Genomic DNA, 16,154 nt, shown 5'->3' with positions numbered 1-16,154 from the left:
TCATACAGTGGCGGGGCCAGGGAGTGGTGTGAGGAGATAAAAGGAAGAGAGTGGGAGACTTGTATTAAAAAAAATAAGAAGAAGAAATTGAAAAAAACAATTGTGAGCTAAAGTTTAAAGAAGGACAAATGGCCCAACATTTGTTAGAGCTTTCTGGAAAGTAGCAACAAAATCCTTTTGCATATAGAGTAGATATTGGAATCCCACACACGGGAAGCGGATCAACTTATCAATGCCGGAAGTGCACAAAGTGTATCACTTTTTACGAACAACTAACTGTGGAATTTTCTGACCAGCGTTAACGAGCACAATGAGAGGCACTTATAGCTTTCAGGGAGACTGATAAAAGTATACAAGATGTTCCCCTCCTGAATGTTTCTCTTTGTTCTCATGTTGCCTTCTAAATGGGACGTCCTCAGATCTTGTTTGGCAAGCTCCAGTATCACACGTGGAATCCAAACACTGACCGAGTACTTTGATGTTTGCTCGCCTCCAACATCCAGACAGCAAAGAAAACTTCCCATCTTGAGCTTCTTCCTCGCCCTGCTCTTCCGTGTGTGTGTTGTGTCAAAACCAAATGCCAGAAGGATAGAAGCAGCCAGTGGCGTAACAGATCTTCTACTTGGCGTAACAGATCTACTTCGTCCCCTCCTTCACAAAGTTACTGAACATACTGTTTGTGTTTGCTCTCATTGAGTCCTCACATTTTTGCTCCCAGTAGAGGAGATTGTGTGTGTTTGTGTGTGTGTGATTATGCTGTAACAGGCGAATGTAGCTTTATTCATTCTTTTATTGTTTATAATTGGAAGACACCCGAAATTTCAGACTCAGGTCCTCTATTAAGAACTGCATATGCATGATTGTCATGGGTCCAAAACACAGTTCATTTATTATGAATGGAAGGTGAAAAAGGATTGTTTTACTTGTTTTGTACAACTTTGGCGTTTGTTAACCCACTACCAGAGTTGTGAAAGTTCATCTTCAACACAAGCTAGTTCAAAGTTCACTCCATAGCTTTTAAGACAACACAACAACAGTATAGTTCAGTTCATAGGTCATAATTCAAAAAGTTGAACTACTGTAAGTTCACTCCACTTCTAAAATGAACAAGTTCGTAGTTCTTGGGACCAGGACACACTCACAAAAACCTGCTGTTTGCTACAAATTCTATCTAATGCCTACCACTGACTAATAAACAGAAACTTACCTTCCCTGTCGACAACCCATAAAGATTTTGCAAAGTGATAAAACATCCACAGGCACCCCCCCCCCCTCCCCCCACTCCAGGTTACCATCATGCTTCACATTTTGATGACACATGCGGCCATCTAGGCTCTGTGGCTTGGGTTGCCAATTAAGCCATTTATCACCGCTTCATATGAAGGCTCGTTTACCGTGTGTTTAGCGGCGTTTTTGCCCAGAAGTCGTAAGGAATGGGAAAACTCTTGAACAAAAATGAACTGTGGTTCAAAAATTGTTCACAGAATTGGTGCATTCAGGCAGAAATCCACTACATTCAGTTCACGTTCGCCCGAAATATGAACGAGTTCATGAACTTTTGTTCAATGTAGTCGTTCAAGTGCAGCACTGCCCAGTGCCAAAAGAAAGAACTTGCCAAAGCAGATCTTAGCCCCCATCGACACCTTTTGGATGAAAGTATTTTGAGCATTGCTGTCTGTTTGTTACGTAGCATAATCCAGAATCAGCCACAGCCATTAGTATGGTAATGTTGATATTGTCAGTCGTGAGATTCACAACGTAGTGACATAATTAGAGTGTTGTTTCAGTTGTAGAGCAACATGCATGCTCATTCACAAGCGACCGGGACATGGGTTAATGTCCTCAGCATACGATGGGTCATATGCAATGAAATAGTTTGTCAGCGTGTGTGTTTGTTAGCCAGAAGTGTCAAGTTTCAAAGTTAATAAACTTTATCTTATTTAAGTGGTACATTAGGGTATCTATACTCGAGGGAGTAGTTAATTTTTCAGCCTGCTTTTTACTTCTACTCCTTACAATTTTATGCAAATTTCTGTGCTTTCTACTCCTTACACACACAAAAAAGTATAAAAGTATTGCAATGTACCATTGCCCATCTGCCTAGGGTACCCATTTCAAATTGGGGCGCATTTTCTCCAAGCACGAGCGCTGAAATTTACTCCAAATTGTTGCTTCAAACCAAAATGGATGCATTTCTATTTAATCTTGTGTTTGTTCCTTGACTTTTTTTTAACGAATTCCAATGAAACGGATGTCTTTGCACAGTTGTGCTACTAAGTGAAAATAAATACATTTTCACCCGGATGCAAACGCTTGTAAAAATTATGAATTTATGAGCATTGAGAACCCCAAAAAGGGAATAATACAAAATAACACGCCAATTCCAAGAGTAACTTAGTTGCTATTAAGCTATCAGCAAGGTTGTCTGCAGGACATGCAGCAGCACTGAGATTTGTATTGATTAGCTATGCCAGTTAAGTCATTTTCAAGGGGTGATGATTAGCACGACCTGGTGTAATGCAACTTCACGTGTTTATTTTAATAAAACTGAAACATGTGTGCTGATGCTTCTGCGGCACAGTTAAAGGTTTATTTATTTATTTATTTTGCCCAAAGCATTGGCGAGGACCTTGCAGACACATTCACACTCAGGAGTTGAATGATGGCAACGTTTTTCGCATCAATACTGGCACAGGGAAGTGTATGACTCAGCCTTCTCTCCTTGCAAAGAGCTACATTAAATCACAGGAGGGTCACCATCTTTACCACATACTAAACGGCAGGTTGTTAATGTATTCCTAAGGTTGTCCTCACTCAGACACGCACACGCATGCGCCATGAAAAGAGAGTTAAAGGTGTAGGATATAGTCAATACCTCGAACGGGTCAGAACATTCCAACCTTACAGTAACTGTTCATTAAATGCTTCCAAGTTATTGTTTTTGTATTAGAACTGCATTGGGGGGGGGTGGATTTATGAAGCATATTCCCTTTTTTTCCCCTCACTCCCTGAATATTTTTCACCGGATTCTTAGAAGCTGTTGTGGGTGTTATCTGTCTGCCTGTCAGTCTGGATGTACTCGTTTCCTACTTGTCACCATGCAGCCAAATAATGAGACAAGATGATGCTGCGTGTATCATGTTTAGTATGAGAGCACTTTCGCCGTACTTGGATGTGTATCTTTCATGACAACCATGTGTGTTGTTTGACTCCAAGCACCAGCAGCCCACATCACTTACGCACTTTTATGCCTCTTGCTGCAGTAATCAATGGCCCCAAGGGATGCGGCGGGCTGCTCCAGGCTATGAAGAGCTGGACACGGCGCGACGTAGAGTACTGGAGAACGACCCACACCGGGTGAGTGAATGCTTTGGTTTCTTTACCTGACATAAATAAATAGAAATGAGCCACCATCTACACGGGAAGAGTTTTAATGGGAAGAGTTTAAATGGAATAATCAGAATCAACATGATAACAATAGTATTGGTTTGCAAAATTTCTCAAAGAACAAGTTTACACAAACACCATTTAACATAGGATCACCTATTTTATATTTGATCAACTTTAATAAATGCTCTCATACATTGATATAGTAAGTCCATGGATAGTTTCTCCCTGTATCTCATTTGAGGATGCAAGAGTTGCTGCTGAATGTAGCCTGACTTCCGCCCTCATCCATCTTTCTTTTAACGATGCGCCAAACTGACGGAGAAATATAGCTATTTAGCATAGTTGGGAGCAAGTCACACATGTGTGCAAGTCCCAAGTCACTGTGGAAAAAAAATCAAGCCGGTCAAGTCGAGTCACCGCCAGATTTTAAGCAAGTCGTAAGTCAAGTCACAAACTCAGTACAAACTCAGTTTTGTCATGAACAAAATCCATTAATTCAGATGAATTATCCTCCGACGCCGTTGGTGTTTACATTGCTACTTCACACAAGTAACGTTTACCGTGTTGCCAGGATGGTGAAAAGAACAAAAACCCTCTTTTTTCTTTCTTTCTTCTTTTCTGTGTTAAAATTCTAATTTAAAACGATAAACACGATGACTTGTCAAGTCATGTAGTTCAAATCAGTCAAGTCAAGTCACTTGGATACCAAAAAGTCAACTCAAGCCATTCCCATGTTTTTGGCAAGCTAGTCGCAAGTCCTAAAAATAGCGATTTGAGTCTGACTTGAGTCATGTCCCCCATCTCTGCTATTTAGTAGTTAAGCAAAATGTTATACTGTAGGTTGCCTTTCAGAATGTTATGTATGTGTTATGAGAAGAGGTTGCATTTTTCTGGTGTTTATTGCTGTTGCAGAAAGTTTGGGATTGTCGGTAGGTGTGCCAGGGTCAGTTGCTGACTGTAATTTGTTCACGTTTTCACATTACTTACTGTGTACCTGGATTGAAGTCAGGTTCCTTTAGTGCAACACATCTGGAAAATTAATCGTCAAAACTGAGACCAAAACAGTAGAAACAACAATGACTTAAATGCGTCATGACAAAAAATTTGTTACATAGTGAGATGTTTTCAAGTTTAGAATGAGAAATCTGGATTATTTCCAGGTAAAATTTTAATTGCAATATGTTTTTGTGTGAAATAATCAAATGAAAATTTCAAACTGAAATGCAAGCCATAAAAAAAAGACCACAATTTATCTAAAAATTAAAAACACAAACACCCTCTCGCACACCCCTCCCCCAGTTCCCCACTTAATCTATTTTCAGATGATTTAACATTTGGATGTGGCATATGGCATCCAGACAGCACCTAATTTCAAGACAGTCTTTGCCTGGTTCAAGCAAGTCCTAAATCAAGTCGTACAATCTCACTCAGTCAGAAAAAAATAGTGACGTTTTTTTTTCTCACTAATGCTAGCATATATATATATATATATATATATGCTCTCTTCTACTCTGTCCTTCACTATACAGCAGTGTGACAAGAATAGTATCGAGTAATGTATTATGATTATCATCATCATCATGTTTTGTAATGGCTCCTGAGTTGTCCGCTCTGTCATAATTGATCAAGCTTTCGGGGGTTAATGAAGATATACCTTCCAAACAGAATATCTTGAAATAGTAAATCCATAAATGCTAAAAGTCGTACTGTATGTTGACCTGTCCAGAGAATTGCGAAGGTAATTCCGCAGTTGGTTTTATATTTCACAAGACTCTACTGAGCAAAGACATAACCAGCGGCATGGTTTGAAATATGGGATGGATTTGCTGTCCACCCTCAACTTGCCTCCCACTGCGCTTGTTTCCTTTCCTCACAGTCGTCTATGTTTACTGAATGAAGCTGTATACGCTGGCCGTCATTAGCCACTCATAGACTCGCAACACAGCTGCTTTCTTTGTGGCCTGAGGCCTGAGCCGCTCATTACACGTCCCTGTGCAGCGTGTCGCTGCCTTCAGTTGCCCGCCATTCTCTTGTTATCAAAACACTGATACGATTAAAGTGCAGCCTGCGTGGGTGTGCCCTCTGATCAGATTTTTCTGTTTTTTACCCCAGCCTTGCCAGCAGTAAGAAATCAAAGGATTTTTGTCCCCTAAGGGGCTGTTAATGCAGCACATGACTCCCCATTCACATACACGCACACTGTGAGAACGGGAAATTCAAGACAATAAAACGTCCTGGAAATAACACAGGAAAAGATGAAACTAAAATAGTAAAGAATGAAATGGAATTTTGAGTGAGACAATGAAGAATATTTACAAATAAAGGAAGTGTGTTGCCACTCGTTGATACAGTTCTGTGGATAAAAGTGCAGCACTCCACTTTTATTAACGCAGCATCTTTTTACATTTACATCAGTGGTATGTAGCGTTATTTTTAAAGATAACTGTAGAAATGAAGTTATTCCACACTGTGCTAAAATGTCAGTTCATGCATGGGTCCAAATGGAGGCGTCTGGGCATAATTATTCTTTTCAGATCATAATTATAGTGGCCACAACAATCAGCGCTGTTGTTCTTATCACAATATTGCTAAAAGAAATGGAAAACTTAATAGAAAACTAAATTAAATTAGCAACTCTGGGTGGATGGATGGATGTACATTTTACACATTAGATATTCGTAAACAACAGCAACAGAAATTAATATATTTTCCTGTGATCCAAAGTGCATCACAACAAACCTGATATTGTCCTCTTTTCTAACCCGTCACAAGAATGTTTCACTACGTTAATAAAGCAACTTGAATAAACAAACAGAATGGAACATATGCAGATACAACACATAAGCAAATAGCCGGTGCACTTTAAAAGAACGACTCGAGAACGACTATCTTCACTCTGTTCATTTCCGTTGCTATCGCAAATAACACAGCGACACAGAATAAAAAGAGGTGGCGTCTTGCAATATATTTCAATTGCTTTAAAAGTGTTTTTATTGCTGTTAAATTATTACTTTTAAAGCATTGGTGCTGACAACAGACAATTATAGAGTAATAGAGTCATTTTATCAACATACTTTTTTTCATTAATTTCAAACATTTGTATTCAACAGCATAGAACAATATCAAATAACACAATGAACAACTAAAAATGGACCTCGTGGGAATATTGAAAATGCGTTAAAATGCAAACATAATAATTTTTAAGTTATGATCCATCTGGTGGCACGGTGTCCCGACTGGTTAGCACAATGGCCTCACAATACGGAGGTCGTGGGTTCGATTCCGGCTCCGGCCTTCCTGTGTGGAGTTTAAATGTTCTCCCCGTGCCTGCGTGGGTTCCCTCCAGGTTATCCGGTTTCCTCCCACATTCCAAAAACAGGCATGGCAGGTTGATTGGACACTCGAAATTGCCCCTAGGTATGAGTGTGATCGCACATGGTTGTTCGTCTATGTGTGCCCCGCAATTCGCTGGCAACCAGTTGAGGGTGTCCCCCGCCTACTACCCAAAGATAGCTGGGTTAGGCTCCAGCACCCCCTGCAACCCTAGTGAGGAGAAGCGATACAGATAATGGATGGATGGATGATCCATATGACGTTGCTACTTGCAAATGTACATGATGAAAGAGTGACACAATTGATTTCTGCTTTCATCCGTTGGTTGCCAGCTAGTTATTCGCGACTCAGCTATTAATGTTCACGTGAGCAGGCAATGCAAACTCTGCTTGCATTGTCATGCTTTCATCAATAGGGTGCTAATTGTTCTAATGATTCTTCAGGTGTGCTGTATTGTCTTGTTTTTAACAACATGCCTTGCACAATGGCTTCCCCCAAGTCATAGCTGCCCATCAGCTGCAGGTTTAGGTCATTTTGTTCCTATTACTTCCTCTGTACAGCTTCTTCTTTCATTTCAATTCTATTTACTTCAACTTCTAAACCAAAGTTCAAAGGAAAAGCTGGACTCTGATTGGCTGCGAACGTGCATATTTCTTCTGCGTCTAATGGAGTAAATATGCTCGCCGTTCTTCATGTAAAATCATGATTCTCAATCATATAATCATCCACCCCTACTTATTTTGCCCTTCGTAAAGGGGTTGGTGCGGAGTGAACATCTGAAGGCACCACCTGCCACTGCACATTTGGAATTAGATCATTTGTAAATACAATGACTGTGATACGTGAGGTCAACTGCAAATAATAGTAATGTAATCGATGCTACTTGTGAAAGGTAATTCCATACAATCTATTAAATTTTGTGATTTGTGCAACCCCAAGTAGAACTGTGATGCCTGTAGTCATGACTAATGTACATGTACAATCGGATCTTGGGAAGGCAAAGGCACTCCATGTTTCCATGTTGGTAATGTGACTATCGTGTTCACGTAAAAGTGCTGAGTTGATGTTTGCACAGTGTTTCTCCCCTTCAAAATGACTCATTTAAAGTGCTATCACCATTTTGCGTGAATTCCTCTTCCTTAATGAGAGCAGTATGAACTTGAGCGCGGCGTTCACTTGCATGTATCGACCTTGCAGGATCAGCCCTTTGGCCGCCAATCTGTTCTTTTATGCGCTCATATTTGTGTAGCCTTGGTTGGTAAGAAGTCTTTTTCTCAAGCTTTGCAGCTCAAGGACAGGAGTACCTTTCCACTGTTTTTATACATGCGCTTGAAAGCAAAGGTGAGTGTGTCTCTATTTGCTTGTTTGAGCTGGTTGATCCCAAGTTCAGCACTGACAAACTAACAGGTCTGGTTACAGTATCTATTAATGTCTTCTGTTTATTTTTTTTTCAGTAGTCGGCAAATAGAAAAGGTGTTTGACTGTGGTGAGACCCAACTGAGTGTATTTGACCCTGGCTTTTAAGAATCTCTGTGTGCATGACATTAGATCATTGTGCGTCCATGAATCTAAAAGTAGTCTTCTTCATTCCTCTCCACACTCTTTCCCTCTGTGCCTCGGTCAATCTATGCCCCTCTAATTTGACCATTCTGCCATGTTCCCGGTGTCTGTGAATAGGTCACACTTCTAATTATTACAATCTCTTCCCATCATCTATAACTTCATATAAATGTCAGTCTCACTTTAATGGTGGGAATGCCAATTAAATTGCACAGAACATGACATGTTTCATTTTTACTGAACTCTGAATTCAGCAAATTTGACCTTGCCTCAATAGTTACTTGTATTACCTTTAGGTCTGACGACTCACTGCGAAATAAATAAGTGCAATAATTGGCTAATTGTTAGGGGCAGCTGGCCTGATCGCCTCACACCGCTTTGGGTGTGGCGATTTTTCTTATGTGTGTGTGCATGCATGTGTGTGTGACAAACACAGCTGAACGATTAATTGCGTTTATAAAAGCTACTTGATAAAACATATTCTAGTTGCAAAGACTGCGATTTGATTGGTCATTACTCCACTAAGAGCGGAGGAGAGGAGAGGAGAGGCCGGGTTGATAGCAAGCAGTCTTCAGCCAAGCTTTCTGCCGCGCTTGCTTTCAGTGACGAGACATTGAGGCGATATCAAACATGCTTGATCTTTTTCGCCTCGCAAAGGATAAAAAAATAAAAAATCACAGTGTGTGTTTTGTATTTGGTGTTGCTCCAGCTTCCGTCGAATGCTGGCGCACGCACGCTTGTCGGTTTAGTGGGGAAGTGTCTGTGTGAGCCACCACAGCTGACTGATGTTTCCCGCATATGTACGATAAAAGTATTGGCCATTTCCGATGCCCCCGAAAAATATTACGCCTTCCCAAGGTAATTTGCAGATTAAGCTTTTTCTGAGTTGGTGCTCCATCTAAAAAGGCATTATCACCCACTATCAGTGGTGCCAGGCATGCCTCCAAAAAACAATAACCTGGTGGTTGCATCTTCCGATCAAATGATTTGATTTATACCTGTTAATTGATTATTGTAATATAGATCTGTTATGTTTAAACTTTTTTTACACCAACCTGAATTTGATTGGATAGAATGTTAAATTGAAATATTTCTCACTGAAATTAATAGATATACCATTAATCTTTTCCATCACCAAAACTAAGTTATACTGTGGTGAAAAATAAATCTAATGTAATATAATATAATTGAAAACTCTTATTAAGAAATAAACACTTAAACATTAACAAAGAAACAACACATACGTAGTCTGCTTACAAAATCAGAGAAGAGCACAGATTTGATATTTTGATTTGATAACACTCCCTTAAGCAGTTTCCATTGTCTTGAGAGCCATTCTGACTGTTTAGCGCTTTATTTGCATGTTTGGAAAGTTGGTGTCTGTCAACACAAGGTCTGCTTCCGCTTTCAATCAATGTAGCCACTACTGGCATCCGCAGTTGGATGAATGGATTGTACGTAGAGTTGGGCGTGTCAGTAAATGACGTCCGGCATCAGACACCCAACCAACACCATCAATCCGTCATTATTTCAAGACGACTACATCTGTCATCTTTCAGTCAACGTTATTTTAACCATGCTTTCGTCACTGCGAAATTGCAGTTCATCAGGGCCGTCAGCCAGTCTGTCATCAACAGTCCCTTTTGTTTCCGTCATCGCAGAACTACACACTTCAAATATTTTTTTTTTTAAATGCTTTGTTAAACAAATTACAGATCTTCACCACTATTTAAGGACCGTCCGTTATCCTTCTCTTCTTCTTTCTTGTTTTTCTTCATCTCCTTCGGCATCGCATCAAGAACGTACTTGCGTCACATGTATCCGCAGCACAAGTACACTCACACACACACACACACACCGTGGTGAAATAAAAACAATGTGGGACAATATCATTGTGGTCAGTGGAAACGGGAGATATACAACACAGCCAGCTTCCCTTACCAGCCAGGACCAAGACTAAAAAGGAGCAGCCTTGAAGAACGAGGAGCAAGAAAGTTGTCATATCTTGTGACGGATTGACTTGTTTACAGCTGTTGAACTGTCAACCAATATATACAATTTTAGCAACCATCAGAATTACATTTTTTATTTTTTTTTCCTGTCAGAGGAGCGCCTCCTCTTCTCCGCTCGAAGTAACGCCCGTGTTGTAGTTACCCCTGCGCACTAACACGAGACATGCAGTGCGTGTTTCCGTCATCCGTAGGCAAAACAGGAGTAAATCAGTGTCGGACTGAGGTCTGTTGGTTCTGACCCAGTTCGTGACGATTCCAGTGACGGACGAAAACTCACTTCCATCAGTACATAGTCCGTCGATCTTTTGAAGTTTCTTTCATTCTCCCATCAATTTTACTTGTACTTGTGACCAGAAACAAATCGTAACAAAACTGTAATATAACATCTTTGGCAATGAAATTCTAAGATTCCCATATTAACCTTAACCAGGGGGTTTCATAACATATCTACTTCTGCAGTTCCCTAATTGACAACAAACTGGTCAACGGTTGTCCTGGTTTACTTGTCCCTCATGTTTTTGTGTCCACTACTAGAAACCTGCTGTTTGTTGTCAAATCAACAAACGTGGAGAGGTTAGCTCAAGAAAGTGTAGAGATTCAAGTTGCAAATGCAGTTAAATTGGCAACACAGTTCACAAACCAGTAGACGATATCACCAGACGATCACTGACTTGGAACCCGCAAGGCAAGCAAATCACAGCAAGACAGAGAGTCAACTGGTAAAGATCTACAGAACAAAATCGAAGGGCAGCTTGAAGGAACTCGGAACGTTTGCAAAAATTGAGCCAAGTGGAGAACACTTGAACATGAATTATGCGCCACTTGACTTTAAAAGGATTGTTGATGATGACTTCTTTATAGGATTAGCTGTTGAAAAAAAGGAGTTGGACCTGTCCTCTTGAGTGAAGTGGGACTTGGCACCAATAATTATGTGCACACCGCCCGACACATCGTTAGTTGTGTGCCTCAACGTCGAGTGTTTCGGCCTTTTTCTCACAAGACACCCTCTGCTGAGGTTGGCCCACCGCGGGCTAATCAGACCTGGGTGTGTGTCACAACGGTGGCACCACCTAGTCATTTGGCAGCCCATGTTGTATCCCTACGTTTCAGCCACAGCCAGTGACTGCTCCGCTCTGCTACCGTGGCAAGTTCTTTTATTGCGCTCCGTTGGTCCTGCCCTCTGATGCCCACATCCTTAAGGAGCTTGGTGGTGGTGATGGTTGTGATGATGATGATGATGATGATCATGATGATGATGATGATGATGTGGACGACTCCACCATTGGCTACAAAAAGAAGCCATCGTGCCATAAACATTATTAGCCGATGAACAATGTATTTGCAAATATATGAAATAAGAGCATTGATGTATAGGATATCTACCGCACAAGAACACAGATCCTTTTAATGCTGGCTGTCAGAGATGGGGACTCATAGGACTTCAACTACAGGACTTGACAAGTCATCTCTCACTGTCACCAGCAGAGATGGGAGCAGCTCAGAAGATCATTCATTTGGATGAATGGAGGATCTTGTTATTGACATTGGCAAATATAAGATGGCAAAACACATGGTTTGCAACTCATAGAATGAAGAGACAATAACGATGTCTAAATGTATTTGTCACCACAAAATCCACAAAGACAGGTACGCTATTAAGTTTAGCTATTAATGCAGAGACTGGTTTGGGACCAGTAAAAACCGTGTAAGTGTTAACGTGGAAGTACGACTAAGTAACATAACTACGGACGGGTTGGTTAACAGTATGAAAATGGTCCAAATTGTTTGTTTGGATGTGGTTGAGTTCACATGTGGGTTCGCATAGTCACACAAAACGCGCGCCCCTTTTAATAATGAGCTGAAGCAATATACACTTTAAAAGTAGCAACGATGCTCCTAAAACATATGCCCCAAATGCAAAACAACCGAAGTGGCGTTGCTAGTGGTCATTTGGGTCAGTTGTGGAGATGTTTGCCTGTATCCAACGGGTGCAGAAGTGTCCGTACCTGAAAATGTGCCAGCACCATTACGCAGGTGCACATACACACACATATATATATATATATATATATATATATATATATATATATATATATATATATATATAAAATGCTAGCATTAGTGAGAAAAAAAAAGTCACTTTATTTTTTTTCTGACTGAGCAAGATTGTATGACTTGACTTAGGACTTGCTTGAACCAGGCAAAGACTGGCTTGAAATTAGGTAGCAACTCAACTTGAATTGACTTTTATTTCCTCAGTAATTTTAGACTTGCTTGTCACTTCCCACCAGTTTTGCTGAGTCACAGATCAGCAAAAAAATTCCCCTGGTATATGAATAAAATATAGACGTTTACGCTGCTGTCAGAAATGTTTGATGAGCGCAATGCATGCATCACTGTCTACTAATTTTCCATTAGGGTGATGAACAATAATGCAGGTAGTACATTTGACATTGCAATGAAATGGAGGGAACTCGCACTTCCAGGCATGTGCCCTCGAGTCAATTTGTATTTTCGTTGAATGTTGCGTGTGGTAAGCACATCCATCACCTTGATGATATTTTAATGTCGCATCCTAGGGCTGTCTCCGCTTCAACTGCCACCAACCACCAGTCCCTTCCTTCCTCACTTACTTTTCCCCTCCCTCCCTCACTTTGGCCATCACTTCATAAATAAAACCCCACATCATTAAGTTAACGCGTACCCGCCTGTCACGGTGATCGATGGCTTACGTTCTCTGGCAGACGCAAGCACGCACACATTTAGGGTGCTGCTGATCTGTTCATGGTGGTTCATGCCCGCAGACAAAGCCCCTCATAGTATTTGGTCTGATGTAACAAATTCATGCTTGTTCATGGGTGTATGTGTAAAATAGAGACATCAGAAAGATCAGAAGATTTCTGTTACCATTAGTCACCTGCCACCCCTAAATCCTACTCAGTCCCTCCCATGGCAAGCTGTTGCGTTGATTCCGCGGTGGGAATCATCTGCTACCGCTGTGTCCTCACAACTCGACACTTTGACCTGACAAGTCGTGCCTCTGAGCACACCTTGTGCTGTGAACATCTAAAACCAACCCACAGTAGCGAGGTCTAGATGATGTGCGGCCTGGGTAAGCTACCAGTCCTGTGGCCCACCAAAAAGTTGTTCATGCAGACAAAATTACGGGCGGTGGGGCACCTGAGGCAGAAACAGGAAGGTGGTGGCGATAAAACTGAGAATGGGACACAGCAATGGGGAGCAACAGCAGATGACATATGACGTGAGGGAGAACAAGGGAAATTGAGAACATCACAAAGCGACAGAGCAAAGCTACGGAAACTAAATGATGAGAGGAAACAGCATGTTGCGGGGGCTGGATTGGCATGAGAAGAAGGCCGATGGGTTGGGATGAAGGCACTGACAGACACTTTGAAGTATTGACAGAAAGTACAAGAGGACAGGAAGAGACAACTTGATGGTTTCTGGTGACAGAATGCAGCTTGTGTCGTGAGTTCCGTGAGTAGGGGAATTTTTATGTATGTGCGTGTGCATGTGCGTGCGCGTGTTTATATATATACTCCAAGGAATTCGTATCAAGACCCTCTATTTCAATTGAATTTATATTAATTTTTAGTCAGTGTTTAGTTAGTCAATTAACTTTGTTTTGTTTACATTTAGTGATGATTTATGTCAAACCATTTTTTAAAATGTTAAATTCATTTTCCACAGTACTCAGAAGCTATTGCATATTTTCTCCAGGGCAACGGATTGATTGTAAAACACTCTTAAATGGTTTTGAGACACAGCATATATCATTTATATATAATATGAATTGTTTTGGGCCGAGCACAGACCCATGAGGAACCCCTTGAGTAATCTTCAGTTGATTTGATCGCTCTCGCTCTCTCTCCCTTTCATAAATTATTATTTCCCCCAAATTTCCACCATTAACGACCAATTTTCCAAATACATGGGAAATGTGTTATGAGATGATGAATCCATGGCTGAACCTTTTGGCCATATTTCACAAAGGTATGTCGGGCACAAACACAACACTGCTCCTCACCAAAGAACACCATACCTGAATCGTGGTGGTCGCAGCATCATGCTTTGGGCCTGTTTTTCTTTTACTGAGACTGGAACCAATTATAAACAAGGCTTTATACCCAAGTATAAAATTGTGTGCACACTGCACAGTTATGCAAAGTCATTCCTATGTTTGTTTCGCCTCCCCCTCTCAAAATCTTTTCTTTTTTTTCAAATGAGTTGTACGGATTATCGATCATGTTAACAGTGGAGTAACTTTTGAAATTATATAATTAGCATAATTTTTATTGTCACAAAAAATAGCTTTGCGAAATGGGTGCATAGACCATATGGCCGAGTGGTCTAAGGCGCCGCGTTCAGGACCCAGTCTCCCCAGGAGGCCTGGGTTCGAATCTCGAATTTCCCCATTGTGGGACTAATAAAGGCAATATATATCCACTACGTTTAGCAATGTTTACAATATTGAAAGAGTAATTATGAAATAGTTATCACATTTGCTTTGTTGCTAGGATATTCATGTAGTTCAAAACTAGAGCAATGATATTGATAGATTGCACTAACTATCTACGTGAAATGTTCTTGCTTTGCAATGAAGAAACATGCTTCTATATATTTGCTGCTGTAACATTGCAAATTTCCCCATTGTGGGACTATTAAAGGACATCTTTATCTTTATCTTTATCTTCTGCTTTTATAATTAGTCTTCATGAAAAACACCCCAATAAAAATGTTAAAGGAAGCTAGCAAAATAATGGCCTCCACCGCTCCTATCGGTGTGTGGCAGTGCACTGTTTTGAAGTTGCGAGTTTGTGACGAGACTGAGATGTTTCTGCTGAGTAATGCTTTGAAGCATTTTTGATCACATGTATAAAGTAGAGGTGTCAGAAAAACGCGTTATTAATGGGATTAATCCAACCCCCTTTTAACGCCGTAAATTTTTTTAACGACGCGATTAAGACTCATCTTGGCCTAATAAACAGTGTAATCCTATGACGTAGCGCTGACGCTTGCGAGACCGGAAAAAAACATCAAGCATGCGAAATTTAGGACACGCCTGCATGGGCTTGCTGTGCGGAGTTTTCACCCGTTTCTAGAACTAAAAGCATCATGGCAGTGGTAAAAATGACGCAAATTCAATTCTGAACGGCAAGTTTTTTTTTTTTAAAGTGACCTAATGGTGTCATTGATATGAGCAAAGTCATTTGTGTGTATTGCCATCATGCACTAAACTACCATCGCGGCACGTCCAGTTTAAAATACTATTTGATGGCCAAGCACACCGCTGATGCCAATTCTCCAGCCCCTTGTCAAACCCAGGCATCCATGGATAATTTGCGACAGAAACCGGTGGATGGATCAACTAAAAAGAGACTCGCCGAAGCCATTTCTAAGTGGGTGGCCACTGCGCATTAGCATTGTGGAGGACGAAGTTCTGGCTGAAATACTTCGCATTGCGTCCAACAACTGCACTTACGAATTGTCCTCGAGCTACACATTGCAACCCTCAATTAAGACTTGCAGTAAGCGGAGAAGACGGAAGTAGTCGCGGTCAACGGTGATTACTGGACTTCTCTCAGTAACCATAGCTACCTCCGTATCATTATTTTGACCCATTTCATTTGCACTTTGTTGGCATTTTATATTTCTTATATTACTCCAATTTGATCCCTTAGAAAGGCTGTTGAGATGCTGTTTTTTGTGACTTTGTTTGTGTGAGTCGAATCCAATGCTTTGTTTTTTCAATTAAAAAAAGTATTTTTGGATCAAAACAAAAAAATCAATTCTCATATATTAAAGATATTTCAATTCAATAAAATATTGAATTATATA

General features: G+C 40.6%; 1 protein-coding gene across 4 annotated transcripts in view; it reads left to right on the top strand.

Moving 5' to 3' along the window:
* pard3ba (par-3 family cell polarity regulator beta a) overlaps positions 1-16,154 on the top strand; it is a 146,636-nt gene that overhangs the window by 112,388 nt on the left and 18,094 nt on the right. For all 4 annotated transcript variants that reach the window (XM_088291030.1, XM_088291029.1, XM_088291031.1 and 1 more), the window contains one exon: positions 3,264-3,357. In XM_088291030.1, coding sequence (XP_088147156.1) covers positions 3,264-3,357 — 94 coding nt within the window. The remainder of the gene's footprint in view (positions 1-3,263; positions 3,358-16,154) is intronic.

Source organism: Idiotropiscis lumnitzeri, chromosome 3 (assembly GCF_059441095.1).
Source record: "Idiotropiscis lumnitzeri isolate Australia: NSW breed Sydney's pygmy pipehorse chromosome 3, RoL_Ilum_1.0, whole genome shotgun sequence".
In the NCBI taxonomy this organism is placed as follows: Eukaryota; Metazoa; Chordata; class Actinopteri; order Syngnathiformes; family Syngnathidae; genus Idiotropiscis; species Idiotropiscis lumnitzeri.
Note: the sequence above shows the minus strand (reverse complement) of the source record. Positions and strands in the feature narration are given on the sequence as shown.